The following is a 16,712-nucleotide window of genomic DNA, read 5'->3' on the forward strand; positions in this document are numbered from 1 at the left end:
AGAAAATATTTTAAGGTCATTTTTAAATGCAATAACATTAGGAGTAACTTTGAAGAATCTGCATTTGTGGATATAGAATTTACCCATAATAAAAATATTATTGCATAAAAATTCAACAGTTTTATCCTTTATAAAGATTCCAAATTTAATCATATGGTAATCAAAACCAGGTATTAGGTATTTTGTGTTTAGCCATTCACAAATTCTGTTCCAAAAAATCTTGACAGCATTACAATCATAAAACAGATGTTCCTGTGTTTCAATATCGACACGACAAAACATACATTCATTATTATCCACATTAAACCGTCTTCTTAAGAATTCATTAAATGGATAGATATCATTAACAGTCTTTAAGTGAACTTCTTTTATCTTTGGCAACAATGGAAAAGAGAGATATCTAGTTCTTATTTTGACCAAATCTAATTCTGAGAACACCTGAAAAGTGACATTTCTTTTAATTGGAAGAGGAAAGGATTCCTTTTTGATAAGACATCTCAAAATTTTGTTATTACACTTACTTAGGAAATCATATTCCTCAATAGTAAGACTGTCAAGTACAGGTGTTACAGAAGAATATTTCAGAGTTTCTCTAATCAGATTAATCAGGGCTACAGGAACAGCTTTGATTACAATTGAATACTGTTTGCATGAACAGTGTATATTGAATTTGAGTTTAAAATCAGCATGACTAAACATATTTCCATCTCTATCCATTAAATGTATTATAGCCCAAACAACTTTTTCCATCCGGTCTTTATAAAATAAAGATTTTCTTTTATGCAAGATATACCTGTTGTTCCAGATGATGGCTCTATGTGGGCTAAAATTATGCTTGTAAAGCATTATCCAATACCGTAATACCTGTATATGGAAGTCTGATAACTGAAGAGGTAATTTTAAGGGGTCAAAATCACATCTTAATATAAATTTAATTCCACCAACCTTTTCAAAAACGCATGAAGGTAAAGTAAACCATACACTTTGCTTATAATTCATAGAAATCTGCAACCATTTTAACTTAAGGACACCATTCATTACTTCAAAATCAATTATGTTCAAACCTCCTTCTTTAACTGGTTTAACCAGGTCATTTTTTCGAATCATGTGAGTTTTATTATTCCATGTAAAGTTGTAGTGAATTTGATTGATTTTTTTAATACATCCATTTGACACAGCTAAAGAGTAAGTTGGGTAAATTAATCTAGATATTCCTTCCATTTTGGTTAGTAAAAGTCTACCAAATATAGAAATGTTTCTTTGAAGCCAGCTATTTAGAAATTTTTGATTGTTTTGGATAATAGTTTGAATATTAATACATTCTCAGTCAGCAGTGTTTTAAATAGTTTAAAAATAGAAATATTGCTTTTCTCTTCATACTGTCCTTAAGACCCCTTGCATTTAATGAAATAAAAGAACATTTGGAAAATAATATAAACATTAAACTCTAACACAACAGATATACAGAACAGATGAATAGTATAACACCTCTCTCTAACTTATGTGAAAGAAGTGAATTTGGTGTTTTCCCTCTAAACAGACCTTTGTGTTTTAACTCTAAGAAACCGTAACTTTTTTCATTTAACCTTCTATGGGTAAATCTAAACATTGTCAATGAAGGCCAAAGGACCTCTAAAAAAGGCTCTCTTGTTCTGATCTCTTGCTTCTTTAACCTTTGGCCACAGCAGCTCCCTCGCTGCTCTGTCTCCCTTGGTTAGATCTTCTGCAAACCGTACTCCAGCCTCCTTGCATGCATCACAGCCCTTGGAAAGCCTCCCGATTTCATTTCTGCACTCTCGTTTTACAAACTGAATGATGACTTGCCTGGTGCGATTTCGCTCCTTCTTTCCAACCCGATGAACGCTGTCCACCACGTCATCCATGTTCCATGGCACCCCAGGAGCAATTTTTGAGAGCAGTGAGATGATCGTACCTCTTATGTCTTCATTCTCCTTTTCCCGCAGTCCTTTCAAGCACAGGTTCCATCTTCTTTTGTACCTCTCCTGGTCAACGCATTTCTCTCGAAGCATTTTCACATCATCACGAAGTTTGCTCATTTGTTGCTCCAGCTCCGCTGCTTTAGTCTTGTATTCGTTTACCTCTTCTCTCAGCACGGCAAGCAGGCTGCAATTTTCCTCCATTTTTTGGAGATCTCTTCCATTCTTTTCTCCTGGACCTCAAATCTGTCCGCTTGTTTATTTAGTGTTTCCAGTACTTTTTTGTTAGTGGCCATGTCGACGGGAGGCTCTTGTTCTTCCGTGGTTTTGTTTTTTTTAAATGTTGCTAGCTTCTCGGGAGTAGCTGGTGGCACGCCTCTTTTGTTCATGCTAACAGTCTTTGTACTTACAGTCGTGTAGCAATGATCCCATGCATCCATAGAACGGTTGAATGTCTTTTTCCTTCACTTAAAGTCTTTACATTAATTTTTTTGACAACAGATGTGACTCAACTCTACTGAAATATTAACTTTGAGGGATCGACTTAGGAGCTCTGGAAAAAGTTGCCGCTCAGAGCGCCATCTTGCCGGAAGTCCCATTTATATGTGGAAATATCCAAAATTCCATGTGTCATCAGTCCATGTTAAATGAGCTTTGTCAATTGGCTCTGGCAGCTCTTAACACAGCCACCTTATCCCTGTCCTTCAAAAACTTCATAATCCTGGTTCTCGGAGGTGCAGCAGGCTCCCATCGCTGGTTGATGCGGTGGGCTCCTTCCAGTGTAACTTTAGCACCAAGTGTTGTGAGACCCAGTGTCGCTGGGATCCACTTTTTGAGGTAAGTACAGGCATCTTCCCCCTCTGCTCCCTCCAGGAGATTGACCAACCTCAAGTTTGAACCTGTGGATTTTGCCTCAAGATCTGCCACTTTCTCCTCAAGGTCGGGCTTTCTTACCCTCCAGGGTCCGGACTTTAGCCTGTAAGCTAGTCACCTCATCCTTCGTACTGTGTTTACAGACCTCTGCAGCGGCAACACGTTCAGAACACTCTCTTGTATCGTTCTTCACACCTTCAACTGCTGGCAATATTCCATCAAATCTGCGTGAGAAGTCAATTTTTGTGTCTTGAATGGCTTAAAAAAAAAAAAAAAACACCTTGCTCGTCAGTCTTTTATAGTTTTTCTCGGATCCTTCCTGGTGTTATGCTAGCTTTAGCTTCCCCACCCTTTTTAGCAGCGCCAAAGTCTGGTGTTTGGGAATGCCAACTCCTTGTTTGAGCCTCAGCTAACGTTCCCGGTACAAACGACATCAGGGTACTTCTAAAGTGAGTTTGGTGGCAGCAAAAACAGATTAAAGACAATAATATACTTAAATTCAGTGGAGGAGGGAAAAACGTGACTTTGTAGCACAGTGCCATCACTGGAAGTCCCTGTTCCTTTTTCCCCTATAATATTTTTAAAAAAAATATTGAAATATGACTTTACTGGTAGTATTCAATTTAAAAGGCACCCTTTTTACAACTAATGTTGATACAAAGAACAATCTCTGAGGTTATACATTTTCTTGAAAAGATTATTTGTCTTTATTCAGACAGGACAGCTGAAGAGAGACAGGAATCACAGGGAGAGAGAGCAGGGGGAAGACACCCACCAAACAGCGCCATCATTGGGAATTGATTCTGCGACCAGTGCACAGAGAACTGTGCCTGCTCCACCAACGGAGCCAAACAGACAGTCAAAATGGTTTAATTTTAATGGCATGGGGACAAAAGATTAACACAGCAGCACAGCCTTTACCTCTCATGTGACAGCCACTCAGCAGGCAGTGAAGAAGAAGAAAATGCCCCACCTGTGGCTGCATGCATTCATCTGCTCAGCTTGGAGAACAGGCATCATTCCTTCCAGCTAGAAGAGGGGCATTGTGGTTCCTCTCTGGAAGGTAGTAACAACTACCGGGGTATTACACAGCTTTCAGATCTTTGCACTGATGCTTGATAAGGGATCCATGATATGCTGCTCAAGTAGTGGTGGGCGATACTGCAAAATTTAAAATCGACCCGATACCAAGTAAATACAGGACCAGTATCACCGATACCAATACTTGACACCGATACTTTTTACTTATGAAAGCAGCAGTATAGATAATTATTAATTTGATATGAATAAGGCCAATAAAAACTCAAAAAACATAATCTATCATTTATCATTTTTAATAAATAGAACTAATTCTTTTCCGAGTTATCTTTAACTATCAACTAAGTATTCGGGGTAAAACATATTTCAAAGCAGGATCTTAACTTATATATTTTTTGTAATATGGGACTTGTTTTTATCTATTTTGTTTACCCACTGTACCTAACCGAACGGGTAGACTGTTTAAATTAGTTAATTAATCCGTTTACTATTCAATGTGTGGTTTGAGAAAATGCTGCAAAAAACTTTGTAAACTTTTGGAAAAGGCAGTCAAATTATAGGAGAAAAACTAGTTAACTGTTATGAAGAGGAACAGATTTATAAGTACACTCTCAAAGTCAATTAAAATTAATTGCACATGCATCAGAGTCAGCTACAGAACTTCTTTCTTTCCTGGTTTTTATGACAAACAGCACTAGCTGTGGCTTTGGCTCAATGAAAAACACCATCAGTGTCTTTAGTCGGAAAGTAAGCGGTGCAGATTAGACGTGACTCTAACATCCTCTTTATGCATCAGTTTTTATAACTTTGAAAAAAAAACTTGTTATACACTGGAAAAGCTGACTCACCTTTGCATTTTTGTGTAAAGTTATTCCCCAAAGCTGCAGCAGTTTATTTCTGCTGATCTCTCCAGTTTGATACGGACATGAGGACTCTGAATAAGCGTGTGCGTGCTGATGCCTTGAGTGTGTATTATGCAGCTTATGTTGAACTAGATTTAAGCCTGATTTATGCTTCTGCGTCATGTCGACGGCGTAGCTACGCGTAGCCCTCTGCGTTGATGCAGACCCCTACGCCGTAGCCTGACGCGCACCTCCAAAAAATCCTAACTATGCGTCACGGCGACATGGACCATAAGGGCTGTGATTGGTCCGCTCAAAACGTAATTTCTTCATCCAGGTCCCTCAGTGTGCGAACCAGTGTGGTAAATTCACCCATTCTCAGCCTCGACTCGTTTAGTGGTTGTACAGACCACCTCCACAAATGTCTTCCCTGTCGCCTGCGCTTCAACATTTGCAACAAAAGAATTTGTTCATCGATGTCAATATCGATGAGCTCCAACTCCAAACACACCCGCTCCCCCTTGGTTGCCATGACCGGAAGATAAACAAGGATTCAGATGTGACCTCTCTGAAACCACACACACACACACACACACACAAAGTCACACCCGCCTAGCAGCATGGCGGTGAATTGCAAAGCAACGCGTTCCCTCGATGCAGAACTTCAAATGGTCAACCGTCGCCGCAATGCAGAAGCATAAATCAGGCTTTACTGAGCAGGGAGACCCTCTGGAGAATTGCAGAACTCCAAAGGATCCCATGTTTCCTCGTCCAGCTGATGTCTGCCCCAGATTCTGGTCCAGAGTGCTGTGAAGCGTGGCGACTCCACCTCTTACTTATTCCCATTTGGGAAGGGGGGAGGCAGGGGTGCGTCTTAGCTACTACTCTCTTCAGTACCTATATGGACCCGATAATGGGGCAGGTACCATGTCAGTGAACTGTGGAGGGTCATTTTAGTGATGTCCAGACCACTGATCTGGACTTTGCTGATGATGCTCGGATCCTTTGGAGACTGTAGATGTCCTTGCAGGGCTTGTGGAAAATAGCAGAGGTCCAGGATGGATCCCTGAGGTGTCCTTCTGTTAATTAAGGTAAGTTTACATCTTTAGATTTGACCAAAGACCAACTAAAGGCATCATGCCAGATGAAATTGAGTGACCGTATCAAAACCCTTTGATAAAGCCAGATGTAATAATTACAAAGATTGGGACCAGTGCAGATAGACAGAGCAGTCTCAGGGTCCAAAGAGTTACAGGCCAAAAGATCTTTTGTAGAGGATGAAATTAAAGAAGATATCATCAGCATAAAGAGGAAGTCAAATATACTGTAGATAGAACAAAAGGTGTTTCACTACATGAATACTGACAGATCTACATGTTATAGTCAAACCTGAGTTAGAGATGAATAAATACTCGCCAAACGGCATCCTGATGGATTTTACACTCATTTATTGGAGCTGGAGTCATTATGTTTCTATTTACATAAACACAGTGAATGCTGTTTGAACCTGCTGCGTCTCAAAAACACTTCACACCCACTCCAGTAATCAAGCATCCATTACCGTCAGCCCATGTGACTGAATCACACAACACAACCTGTAATCAGAGCTACGCCATCACACAGTCTCTGCAGGGCCCACACGGGCGCCACACTGATGGTTAATGGTTGATGGTATGATTAAAACGAAGAGGGAGGTTAATATAGAGCAGGACATTAACATGCTGTCAGCGAGGGATCGTTTTAGATTTTCATCAACAGCCACTGGAATTTAAACTTGTCTTAACCTTCTAAAGATCGAATATTTGAGTATGAAAGTCAAAACAATGTGCAGAAATATCGCAGAAAAAGAAATCTCACACAGACAGGTTGGTGTCCTCTGCTTTTATTTTTGTCGTCCTCTGTGTGAGGAGCATAAATATGATACAGAGCGAGAACATCAATTTGGTTATTTACAAGATATAATAAATGACGTACAACTCACAATGTGGGCTTGTGTTCGGAGCGCTGAAAGACGAGGAGGAGGAAAGAAACAGTCATTTTACCGTTGTTTTGAGAGGACAGAGTCCACCCAAATTTACATTTCATCAGAAACAGAGAAAGAGAAAAGGCTTCTTCCAAGTGGCGTGATGGCAGACTGAGGATGAAGACGCTGCAGGAGTCTTTGTTTAACTTTAAATAAATACACAGAAACACAAACATCCAGTGTCTCCAACAGGCCACTTTTCTGTAACTTTAAACATCCAAAAACTTTCACACAACTCGGTGCAGTAGTTCAGTTAAACAAGGACATCTACAGTGGCGACAGCGCTAGGGGTCATAGAGATCTGGTTCAGGCTTAAGTCTCTGAATCAGCAGCATGAAGCATGCTTCACTTCAGCAGAAAAAAAAATGGGAGATCTTTACCTGGTCTACTAATGCACGTGTGCTCAAGCTGTATGAAAAAAACAGCAGGAAGAAAAAGAAGAGCGCCCTTTTTCCCTAAGCCTGAAGTCAACAGAGCGAGAAACACGATCCAAGCGCAGGAAATCAATCAGATTTGATGTCCAGTTGACTAAACCTTTACTCTCCCCAGACTTTTCTCTGGGAGCGCTGAAAAATGCAGAGGAAAACGCAAAGATGGAGGACAAGCAGGAACTCGTGGATGGCTCATCAATACAGGTACAGACCTCTGCATCAGCAGCGGTCAATACAGCAAAGTCTACAAGTGTCACATCTGATATTTCAGAAGAACAGAGCGACTCGTTCAGAGCCGAGGGTCCCCAGGGTCTGATATGTCCGCTCTAAGAGATTTAAAGACAGCTCAGTGGGACTTTCAAGGTTCTCATTTCATTTTCAATCCATAACAAGTTCCTTTTTCCACAGTTAAGTTCATGTTGAAATCTTTGATCTACCAGTAAAAGAAAGTCTGTATCTAAACAGGAAGTCCATGACACCTAGTTTAAGACAGTGGGATTTTTTTTCATTGGCCACAAAGCTGTTCAAAATGCTAAATACTAGAATTTCAAAGTGCACTATAAAGTGTGTGATTAATCGCGTTTGCAAACAGAAATTCTGAGATTATCTCAATTAAAATTTTTCATATTCTGACAGCCCTAATTGCAACATTTTTAGCCTTTTTATTTCAAAAATTCCAATATTTTGCAATCAGAAATGTTTTTGGGTCTTAAAGGTAATTGACTTCTTCTTTTGATCAGGCCTTCTTTTATTCAGTCAATCAAAGATTATTACTGAAACTTAACCACAGAAAAAGGGACCTGCTGATATACAGAGACTTATTTTCACTGTGTCTGCAAGGAGATGCTGCACTGGCATGAGATAAATCACATTTTTTTAATTAATGCACTAATTGTGGACTTTAATCAGAAATAATAAATTATTCTTGACAGTCCTTATTTGAACTAATATAATCAGATCCATCAAGTCTGACACTTTTTCTAGTTTCAAGTTTAAAAAGATGTAATCAGTTATTTTAAAAATCTCTGTTATCAAAATGTGTCAATAATAAATAATAATTCATGTGTAAGCATGATGCTAACACATGATAGAAATTTCCATTAATAGGCTAAAATATTTAGCACTAAGCAATTGCAGTAATTTCAACTTATTGCTTTGTTTAGAACTATTTAAGTGCTCAAAACCCAAAGCCCATCACTGGCTTTGCTCAATGTTTTTGCACAATTTAGACAGTTTGCCGTTTTCTTGCAATTTTTGATGACTAAAATCAAGAAACTACTTGAAATTGGGTGCCAGAACCTCCATTTTTGTTGCTGTTGTATCAAGTAAGTATCAATATTGTTTGATTTTCACTATCATCCTATCAAAGCTTACATCAAAATGCATTGTGCAGCTCAGTTCCTGTGCATGTCTTCAGAAATAAATGGTATCCAAACTCCGAGCAGATGTTTGAATATTTCAGCTCAAACTGAAATGCTGCAATGACTTACATTCATCATTTTAAAGTTTTATTTTCTGCCTTTATCAGAGAGAAAGAAAAGTAGATGGAGTTGGAAATAAGACTGAGATAGTGGACAAAGGCATGCAGGAAAAAAAACACAAGCTGGATTTAAACCCGAGCCGACTGTATACATGGAGCTCAACCTAACCGCCAGGTCATCTACGGCCTTACATTCACCTTTAACGTGTGTCTACTGCATGATATGAAGGTGAATGATTTTAAAACAAGTCAGTAAAACTTCTCAAAACTTGCACAAATTAATCAAAACTCTGCTCTTATCCAGCTCGTTTTTCTACTTATGATAAAACTAGTCTAGTGTTTTTTCTCTCAATGTAGCTGCTGCTTTCTTCATCATCACAGAATAACGGAGAGAAGCCGGAGACGGGATGTACAAGCGGTGAGAGGAATCTGATAAACACTCGAGCTTTAAGGAGAAGACGGATGAAGAAATGCCATGAAGCCGCCTGCAGGGAGAACCACTTTCTGTGAACCAATTTGAGCGTCTGAACTCTGTAATTATTGAATCACTGCTGCAGACTCCTTCATTGTTTCATCAGGCGAAGACTCAGCAGTGAAATTTAGCTATTGTGTTTGTGTTCTAGCGCTTTTTGAGTTGTTTGATTAAATACGTCAAAGCTCTGCGTCAGGGGAACAAAACGGCTCTTTATTGTTCTGAAGTGACAACACTGAAGAGGCATGCATGTGAACGTGTGCATGACTTTAGGAGATTATAGGATTACAATCCTTTAAACAGATGCCTCTGAACTTCTTAGACATGTAACAGCTTTATTCTGCAGCCCCGTCTCACAATTATCTCTCTAAAAAAAATGAGCGAGAAACATGAAAATGCTTCGGCTCATCTGTCGTACGTCTTCTGAACATGTCGAAGGAAGATCTCCCAAAAGCAGATAAAGGAGAGGGGAGAAAGAAGTGAAAGTTTTGTGCGTATCGACTCAATGAAACATGAGTTTGTAGGTTTAAGGTGAGGAACGCTGTCGTGGTTTTAGGGTCGTACCATCACGCCACAGAGGAGGAAAAACAAACAAAAGGTCTCCCAGCTGTCTCCTCTCCAGTGAGTGAGGAGGCTCTTGCAGTCTGTTTGGGGGGGGTGGAGGATCGCTGTCATAGACGAGGTGAGGAGAGGGGTGAGGAGATCCAGATTGGAGGCTTCTAGATGGGCAGCTGGAAGGTGATGTCCACCTGAGCTTCTTTAGCCAGAGAGACGATTTCAGAAAGCTTTACAACCTGAAACAGAGAGGAGAGGAAACAGGTTACAGGACAAATCTAGACCAGTTTCATGTTAGTACACAGTGTTTGTGGGCAGAAACTTTAGCCAGAAATTAGTTTCCATCAGAAAGTTTTGGAGTCACCTTTTAACCAGGTGGAGATCTAGTTTCCACAGCTGATGTCTGTCCAGTCTCGCTCATTGTAATGTGAAATCTGCCCCCTTTAAGAGATCTAAATCATTTGCCTGAGCTCAGTAGTAAGAGCCAGTTCTTTGGCATCCAAACAGCTCTTTATTGGTGCCAGTTTGGCTTTTAAAGGTGGATTAAATTCTGACAAAAACAAAGGAAGGAAACTGGCTCTCAAACAGAAGCCAGTTACTGTCTTTCATATTAAAGTCGGCTCACTTGTGAATGACATTATTTTCTTAATAGTATATATCTGTTTCCATTAAAGGCATGTTTCTGACAAAACAAGGGAGAAAAGCTGTTAAAGAGACTCATTTTGCCTGTTTGCCAAGTACTAGACTCATCTAAACCAGTGGTCCCCAACCACCGGGCCATGGACCAGTACCAGTCCATGGGTCATGTGGTACCAGATCATACAGAAAGAAAAAAAGACTTGTTTTATTTCTATTTTATTGACCATCAGAGTCTGAATGATGTTATTTGGAAAAATGACCAGATTCTCTTCCATTATGTAATCCATCTGTACCTTTTGACCTTTTGACACGTCAAAACCCTTGTCTCGGTCATACAGCACCCAAAACTGAAGCCAACAAACTAGCTAAAACGACTAAAAAACACTGGCCTTAAGCTTCTTTGTAAGGAGAGAAGGCTAAAGGAGGAGAAAGAAGTAGAGCTTACGACTGCTTAGAAAAAGAAAGCAGAATTTAAAATCCCAGCAGTTAAGTCCTACTTAACATGCAGGTGTGTTTTGACAGGTGATTATCACCTGCCCACTGATTCTGCATTGTGGTGAGCTGTATGCTTTTCTGCACTTTGTTTTTAAGCTGTTTGTATCATTTTATTTGAGCGTATTTATCCCCCATACATTGAAGGCTGGTCCATGAAAAAGCATTCATTTCTGCACACATAAAGTTTAGTCGTTTGTGCTCTACTCAAGGATGTTGAATACTGAGATTTGTCCAGTGATTTTTGTGTTTTAAGGAGCAACATTCTGCAGAGGCAGCATTAGGGACTTTAACAGATATATAAGACCTGAGCTATCATTAACAAGTCAAACAACTAAATACTGACAGGGAAATGACCTTGTGTGGTTTAGTTTATATACAATCAACAGTTGTGATTTGTGCATGGTGTTTTATTTTGAAATTGACTGGATAATTATGTGCATTCTTGAATCGGGACTCCTGCTTGTGTAGATCTTCTCTTTTCAGCCTGATGCATGCAGGCAGCGAGCTCTGCAGAAAACAGACTCAGCATGTATCTGGAGCAGAGTGGAGCAGGGCTTCTTCTCATGCCAGAGCTGGAGAGCAGGGCGTGCTGTGGAAATTCAAGCACTGACCAGAAAAAGGAGCAGTTTGCCCCTCAGATGACTAAAAGTTAAATGTCCATGTTGAGAACAATTTCTTCTAATGTTATATTTATGTAAAGTGTCATATTTTGTATTTATCTTTAACCATACATTTATTTATATGCTAGATTTCAGTCTGTTTTTTATTCAAAGTCATATTTTAAATACTCATAATGATTTCTTTCATCTCTGTAAAGCTCTTGTGATTGGTTTTCACATGATCTTTTTGGGATGATCAAACTTCACTATTTAGACCCTGGTACTCCACAGAAAGTTGCATTAAAATGTCTACAGTGGTGAGGGGAGTTTGTCCACGTGTCTGTAGGATGTGTACCATTTTGGCAGCTTCGTCCAGGTCGTCACAGGCCAGGATTTTCAGTGGGCTGGCAGCGATCAGAGCTTTGGCGTCGTCCACTCTTGTTCCTTCAAAATCAAACAAACGTGTCAAATTCTGATCAAACTATGGATTCACACATTGTAATTAAAACCTACAAAATACAGCGGCTGTTGTGAGACTGGCTGACAGCTGAACAGAGTAAAATCAAAGCTAAATGATGGCAAAATCCACAGGCTTAAATGAGATTTATGCTCAAGGATGCAGATGAGCCATGCAGAAATATTATGTTGTGAGCACTTTACAGCTCCCATGTGAGACATTCCTTATAATAATAACAACAATAATAATAATAGTAATAATAACAATATCTTGAATATATATAGTGCCTTTCAAGAAACCCAAGGACGCTTTACAAGAGCCCGTAAGACATGGACAGATTATGTGAGGGACAGGATGAGTTAAGGGGTGGTTTAGTGAAGACTATTGGGAAACATTTTTAGACATATTTCTTTGAATTACCTGCTGGTGTTTCAGACATATTGTTAAAATGAGGCAGTAAGATCATGTTTACTGCTGACAACAAAAAAAATCTAAGAAGTTTGCTGCAAAGTGTCAGATTTCCTCTCCTGAGGTTGATGCATACTGAAATAACAGTGATGGACATCTGAGAATGGATGGACAGAAATATGACCAAAAGCACCAAACACATTAAAATATAAAGTTTATAATTCGCAATCAAGATGACTAAAAATGCTCTAAAACCTTTGAAAGTTTATCAGACTCCAAATTACAAAGCAGAAGATGCAAACAGCGAGGAGTTTCAAACCAAACCAGCACTGCTTTGCCTCTTCTACTACAGTCGTCTCATTTTCTCCCATTCTTCTTATACAGCAGGAGTTTGTTTTAAAACAGGAATGTCACAGCTTGCCCATTTCCCCTCCTTCTTTTTTCACACAAGGTTGAGAGCTTCAGAGGAAGATGCATGAAGTGTTACTGAGAACATCTGTGTCTGCAGAATAGTTCTTCACAGTTGGCTCATGTGACACTGAGACATCAGGCAGGACGACATAATGAGATGAAGAGTCATACGGTGCAAAAATGTGTGAAGAAGATGCAGCAGAACATCTGAAGTTTCATATATATGGTATAAATCTTTACACTGATGCACAGACTCTTGGATGTGTCAGAACGAGGTGAAAATGATATGATCAATTAGAGGAAACATCCATCCTTTATCTCTAGAGCTTGTGTCGTTTCTCTGGGAGTGATGGGCTGGGTTACACCCTCAACAACTCCTGGCATGTTCACATTGACACCTACAGACAATTAAGAGCCACCAATTAACCTAACAAGCATTTTTGGTCTATAGAGAAAACACAGTAATAAATATATAAATGAACATGCAAAAAAAAACTTCCACCATCAATCATGTGGAGAATCATTTTGCTGATGTAAAACAAAGAATTTAAAACCTTTACATGACTCAATGAGCCTTGAAAACACTAAGTTGAACTATGTCTGGGGGATATGGCCATAAACCTTTTTCATGGTATTTTTCTTGCCCTTGCAGAAACAGTATTATATCATGGTATTACAATATTAAAAGAGATAACAAACTTAAATACATATTCAGGTTTTACACACCTTTTCTCCCCCTTAAACAAGCCTGTAATGGCATACATGTCTGAGCATAAGATCACAGATAAATGATGTCTTTTAAGCCTTGGAGCTCTCAGCTATATTTTACCCAATGTGTCTCGTCTGGACTTTTTTCATTCAGAAGCTTGTAAATAATCAACCCTATAGTCCACAGTCAGGCTATAAATGCCTTTTCTTCAGGCCAACCTGGGCCTTAAGGATATGCTGCAGTAATGTCACTGGATATTTTTTTTGAAAAGTAACAGGACTATAGGGACAAAAGAAAAAATGAATCAGGAAATCTAAAGATTTTTATGTATTTAACACAGTAAACATTAATGACTAAGGGTATTTCTCCCACAAACTTGTTCTCTCATCTCTTTGGTGCCAAAGAATCCAAAAACAATCATTCTGTGACATAAAGTCTTCAAATTATTCACATTTTTACAAAAAAAAAAAACCTTGTGTTTGGGGAATTTGAGTTATTATTTAAAGCAATTCCTGTCTGCAGAGACTCTGACGGACACGTCACGGCCTCACTGTCTCTTTCTCTCTATTACAAGTCATTCAGGCTCTCTTCTTCAGTTTCTAAGTCTGTGCACATGTGCTGTTTGGCAAAGCATGGTGTGACAACAGAACAGCCTAATGGCAGGCAAGTTGCAATGCATTCTGGGATAAAGACAGGTTAAGCCGCTAGCTGTAGTAATCGTTGCTGTTGTCTCTGCATGGTGGTGGTTTTTAAGTTTCATTCCTCTCCTGCACAGCTGGTCTGGCAGCTACTGACAACACTACATTTCCCGATGATGGCCTTCATGTTAAAAATACTCAAAAACAGCGACAGGGCTAAGGACAAACTACGTAGTTCTGTGGCAGCTCACAGCTTGTGTTAAAGCCCAAGACAGGCCGGACGAGACAGAGTTACTGTATGTTGCTGTTATAGCGCACAATAAACTTGGAGAGGAGAAAACACACTTTTACCTGTATTTTAACTGGTGATGACAATGTTGCAAAAATCCATTTTGCAGCTAAAAGTTTGCCAGTGACAGCACTGATACCAGTTTACTGCCAGCCACTGAGTTTAAGTGTTCAAATCATCATTAATGTGTACCACTGTGTTGCTGGTTCTTTATGTTTCAAGCCCTATGTTGATGTAAAAGGCTTCAAACAGACAAAATCAAGCAATCATGATCAGACTCACCAGATACTGCCTGGATACAGCTGACTGAAAGAGCTGAGGCCAGTCTGAGAGTGTGAACCCGTTTATACAACACATTAACAGGTTTACGGTATGTCCAGTTTTGGCATTCTGGTACAAAGATGTAATCTTTAATGCTTTGAGTGGATCCAACTCAATGTGGACTGAAAAGAATTTAAGCTCTTACAGCTCAGACTGCATACAGAGATGGTCTGGTATTTCTTCATCTGGATCAGATTGGTTGCACAGAAACGATGAGTACAGGCACACCTTAAAGACTCACATGATCTGCTGTGTTCTGCAGGTAAACGAAAAGCATGGCTTTATTTATGTCTCCCCATCCTCCCTCATAGTGGTAGGAATTTGAGCTTTTGTTAAAGGTCTGAATTATTTGTCTCAGCTCAGGAGTAAGAACTGGTCTTTGTACAGTTTTTCCTTTTTTTAACTATAAAACAGAAACAAAAGTGGGAAAAAATATCAAGCACTCATTGTTCACAAAAAAAGCCCGTTTTTTGAACCGTCTCGTTCATGAACGACATGTCACAACTCCCTAATAACTAGCCGTCTTGAACTGAGTAGTCATTTCAGTCTAACAAGTAGTTTATCTCTGCATCCTTGAAAAGCATGTTAATGTTGTTAAAGAGTCACCTCTAGCCTCTTAGTTCTTGGCTCATTAGCCTCTATTCATTCTTTTCAGCACACAGGGATACTGACCCTCAGTAAGAGAGCCACAGAAATGATGTCTGGGCTGTTAGAATCAGAGGAGGGACAGAGAGTTCAGGTCACTGAGGATGGATTGTTAAAGCAGAGATGGACTAAAAACCAACTAATGTGACGTCACCCAGTATCTCAATGACTAAAAAGGTGTTGCTGGTCCCTAATATGTAGAATCTTAACAACTCCTGTGTGTATGTTTGTCATACCTTGTAACCGTACTACGATGGGGATCTTGAGGTCCAGGTCTCTCACTGCCATTATGATCCCCTGGGCGATGACATCACACCTCATGATGCCACCAAAGATGTTGACAAGGATGGCCTGAACCTGAACGACAAACACAACAACGATCCCAATTTATGTTGGGATGCACAATATTCTCAGCATAATTTCAGACGGTCTAAAATTTCTGTCAGTTCTTACGGCCAATATCTCGGCTCTAAGTATCACCAGTATGTACAAATAAGTCTGTGGGATTTTAGTCAGGACCAACAGACCTACGTCAGCTGAAGTCTCTTTCTTTGCTCATCCTCATTCCTTAAACTTTAAAATGTGTTCTAAGGACTGAAGATTTGATTCTGTACTACATTTATACATCAGTGTCAGCTAAAATCAATTTGTAAACATCAGCTAAAATCAAATATCATGGATCCCTAATTCTGTAGTAGCTCAGAACTGGCATTAGTATGAGCTGACATGTTAAGCCTGATTTAAACCCCTGTGTCAAATGTATGCAACAGTAAACGCTGATGGTTTGTGTAGACCAAACCTACAAAGAGACCTATTTTTTTTGCCCAATATGTACCTCCTTAGGTATATAACTTCACCCCTGCCCTAATAATCATATGTGACTCCTCAGTTTCCACTGTGGACTCTCTCTACTTCCTGGGGACCCTCATCACCCAGGACCTTAGGTGGGAGCTCTACATCAACCACAAGAGCAGGTTCTTCCCTTCTGTTGTCTGTCTAATGAGCAGTACTCTGGCCCTCCCTCTCCCCCATAGACTGTCACTGAATCCCAGAACCATCAGACAGAATAATGCATGTTCTTCAGAGTTACATTAACATTCACTGGACTTTATTTCTGCTGAACACTGTGATATTCTCATTTACACTGAACAAAAATATATTTGCAACACTTTTGATTTTGCTCCCATTTTTCATGAGCTGAATTCAAAGATCTAAGACGTTTTCTATGTACACAAAAGGTCTATTTCTCTTAAATATTGTTCACAAATTTGTCTAAATCTGTGTTAGTGAGCACTTCTCCTTTGCCTAGATAATCCATCCACCTCACAGGTATGGCATATCAAGATGCTGATTAGACAGCATGATTATTGCACAGGTGTGCCTTCGGCTGGCCACAATAAAAGGCTACTCTAAAATGTGCAGTTTTACTGTATTGGAGGGATCGGGGATA

At 39.5% G+C, this 16,712-nt stretch overlaps 1 protein-coding gene across 1 annotated transcript in view; it reads right to left on the minus strand.

Annotated features, from left to right (window-relative positions):
* Positions 1-6,556: 6,556 nt before the first annotated feature.
* sucla2 (succinate-CoA ligase ADP-forming subunit beta) overlaps positions 6,557-16,712 on the minus strand; it is a 33,242-nt gene continuing 23,086 nt past the window's right edge. Inside the window, exons 9-11 of the mRNA XM_041806892.1 lie at positions 15,499-15,619; positions 11,740-11,828; positions 6,557-9,890 (exon numbers count right to left, since the gene is read on the minus strand). Of these exons, the coding sequence (XP_041662826.1) occupies positions 9,816-9,890; positions 11,740-11,828; positions 15,499-15,619 (285 nt within the window). The 3' untranslated portion in view covers positions 6,557-9,815. The remainder of the gene's footprint in view (positions 9,891-11,739; positions 11,829-15,498; positions 15,620-16,712) is intronic.

Source organism: Cheilinus undulatus, linkage group 15 (genome assembly GCF_018320785.1).
Source record: "Cheilinus undulatus linkage group 15, ASM1832078v1, whole genome shotgun sequence".
NCBI lineage: Eukaryota > Metazoa > Chordata > Actinopteri > Labriformes > Labridae > Cheilinus > Cheilinus undulatus.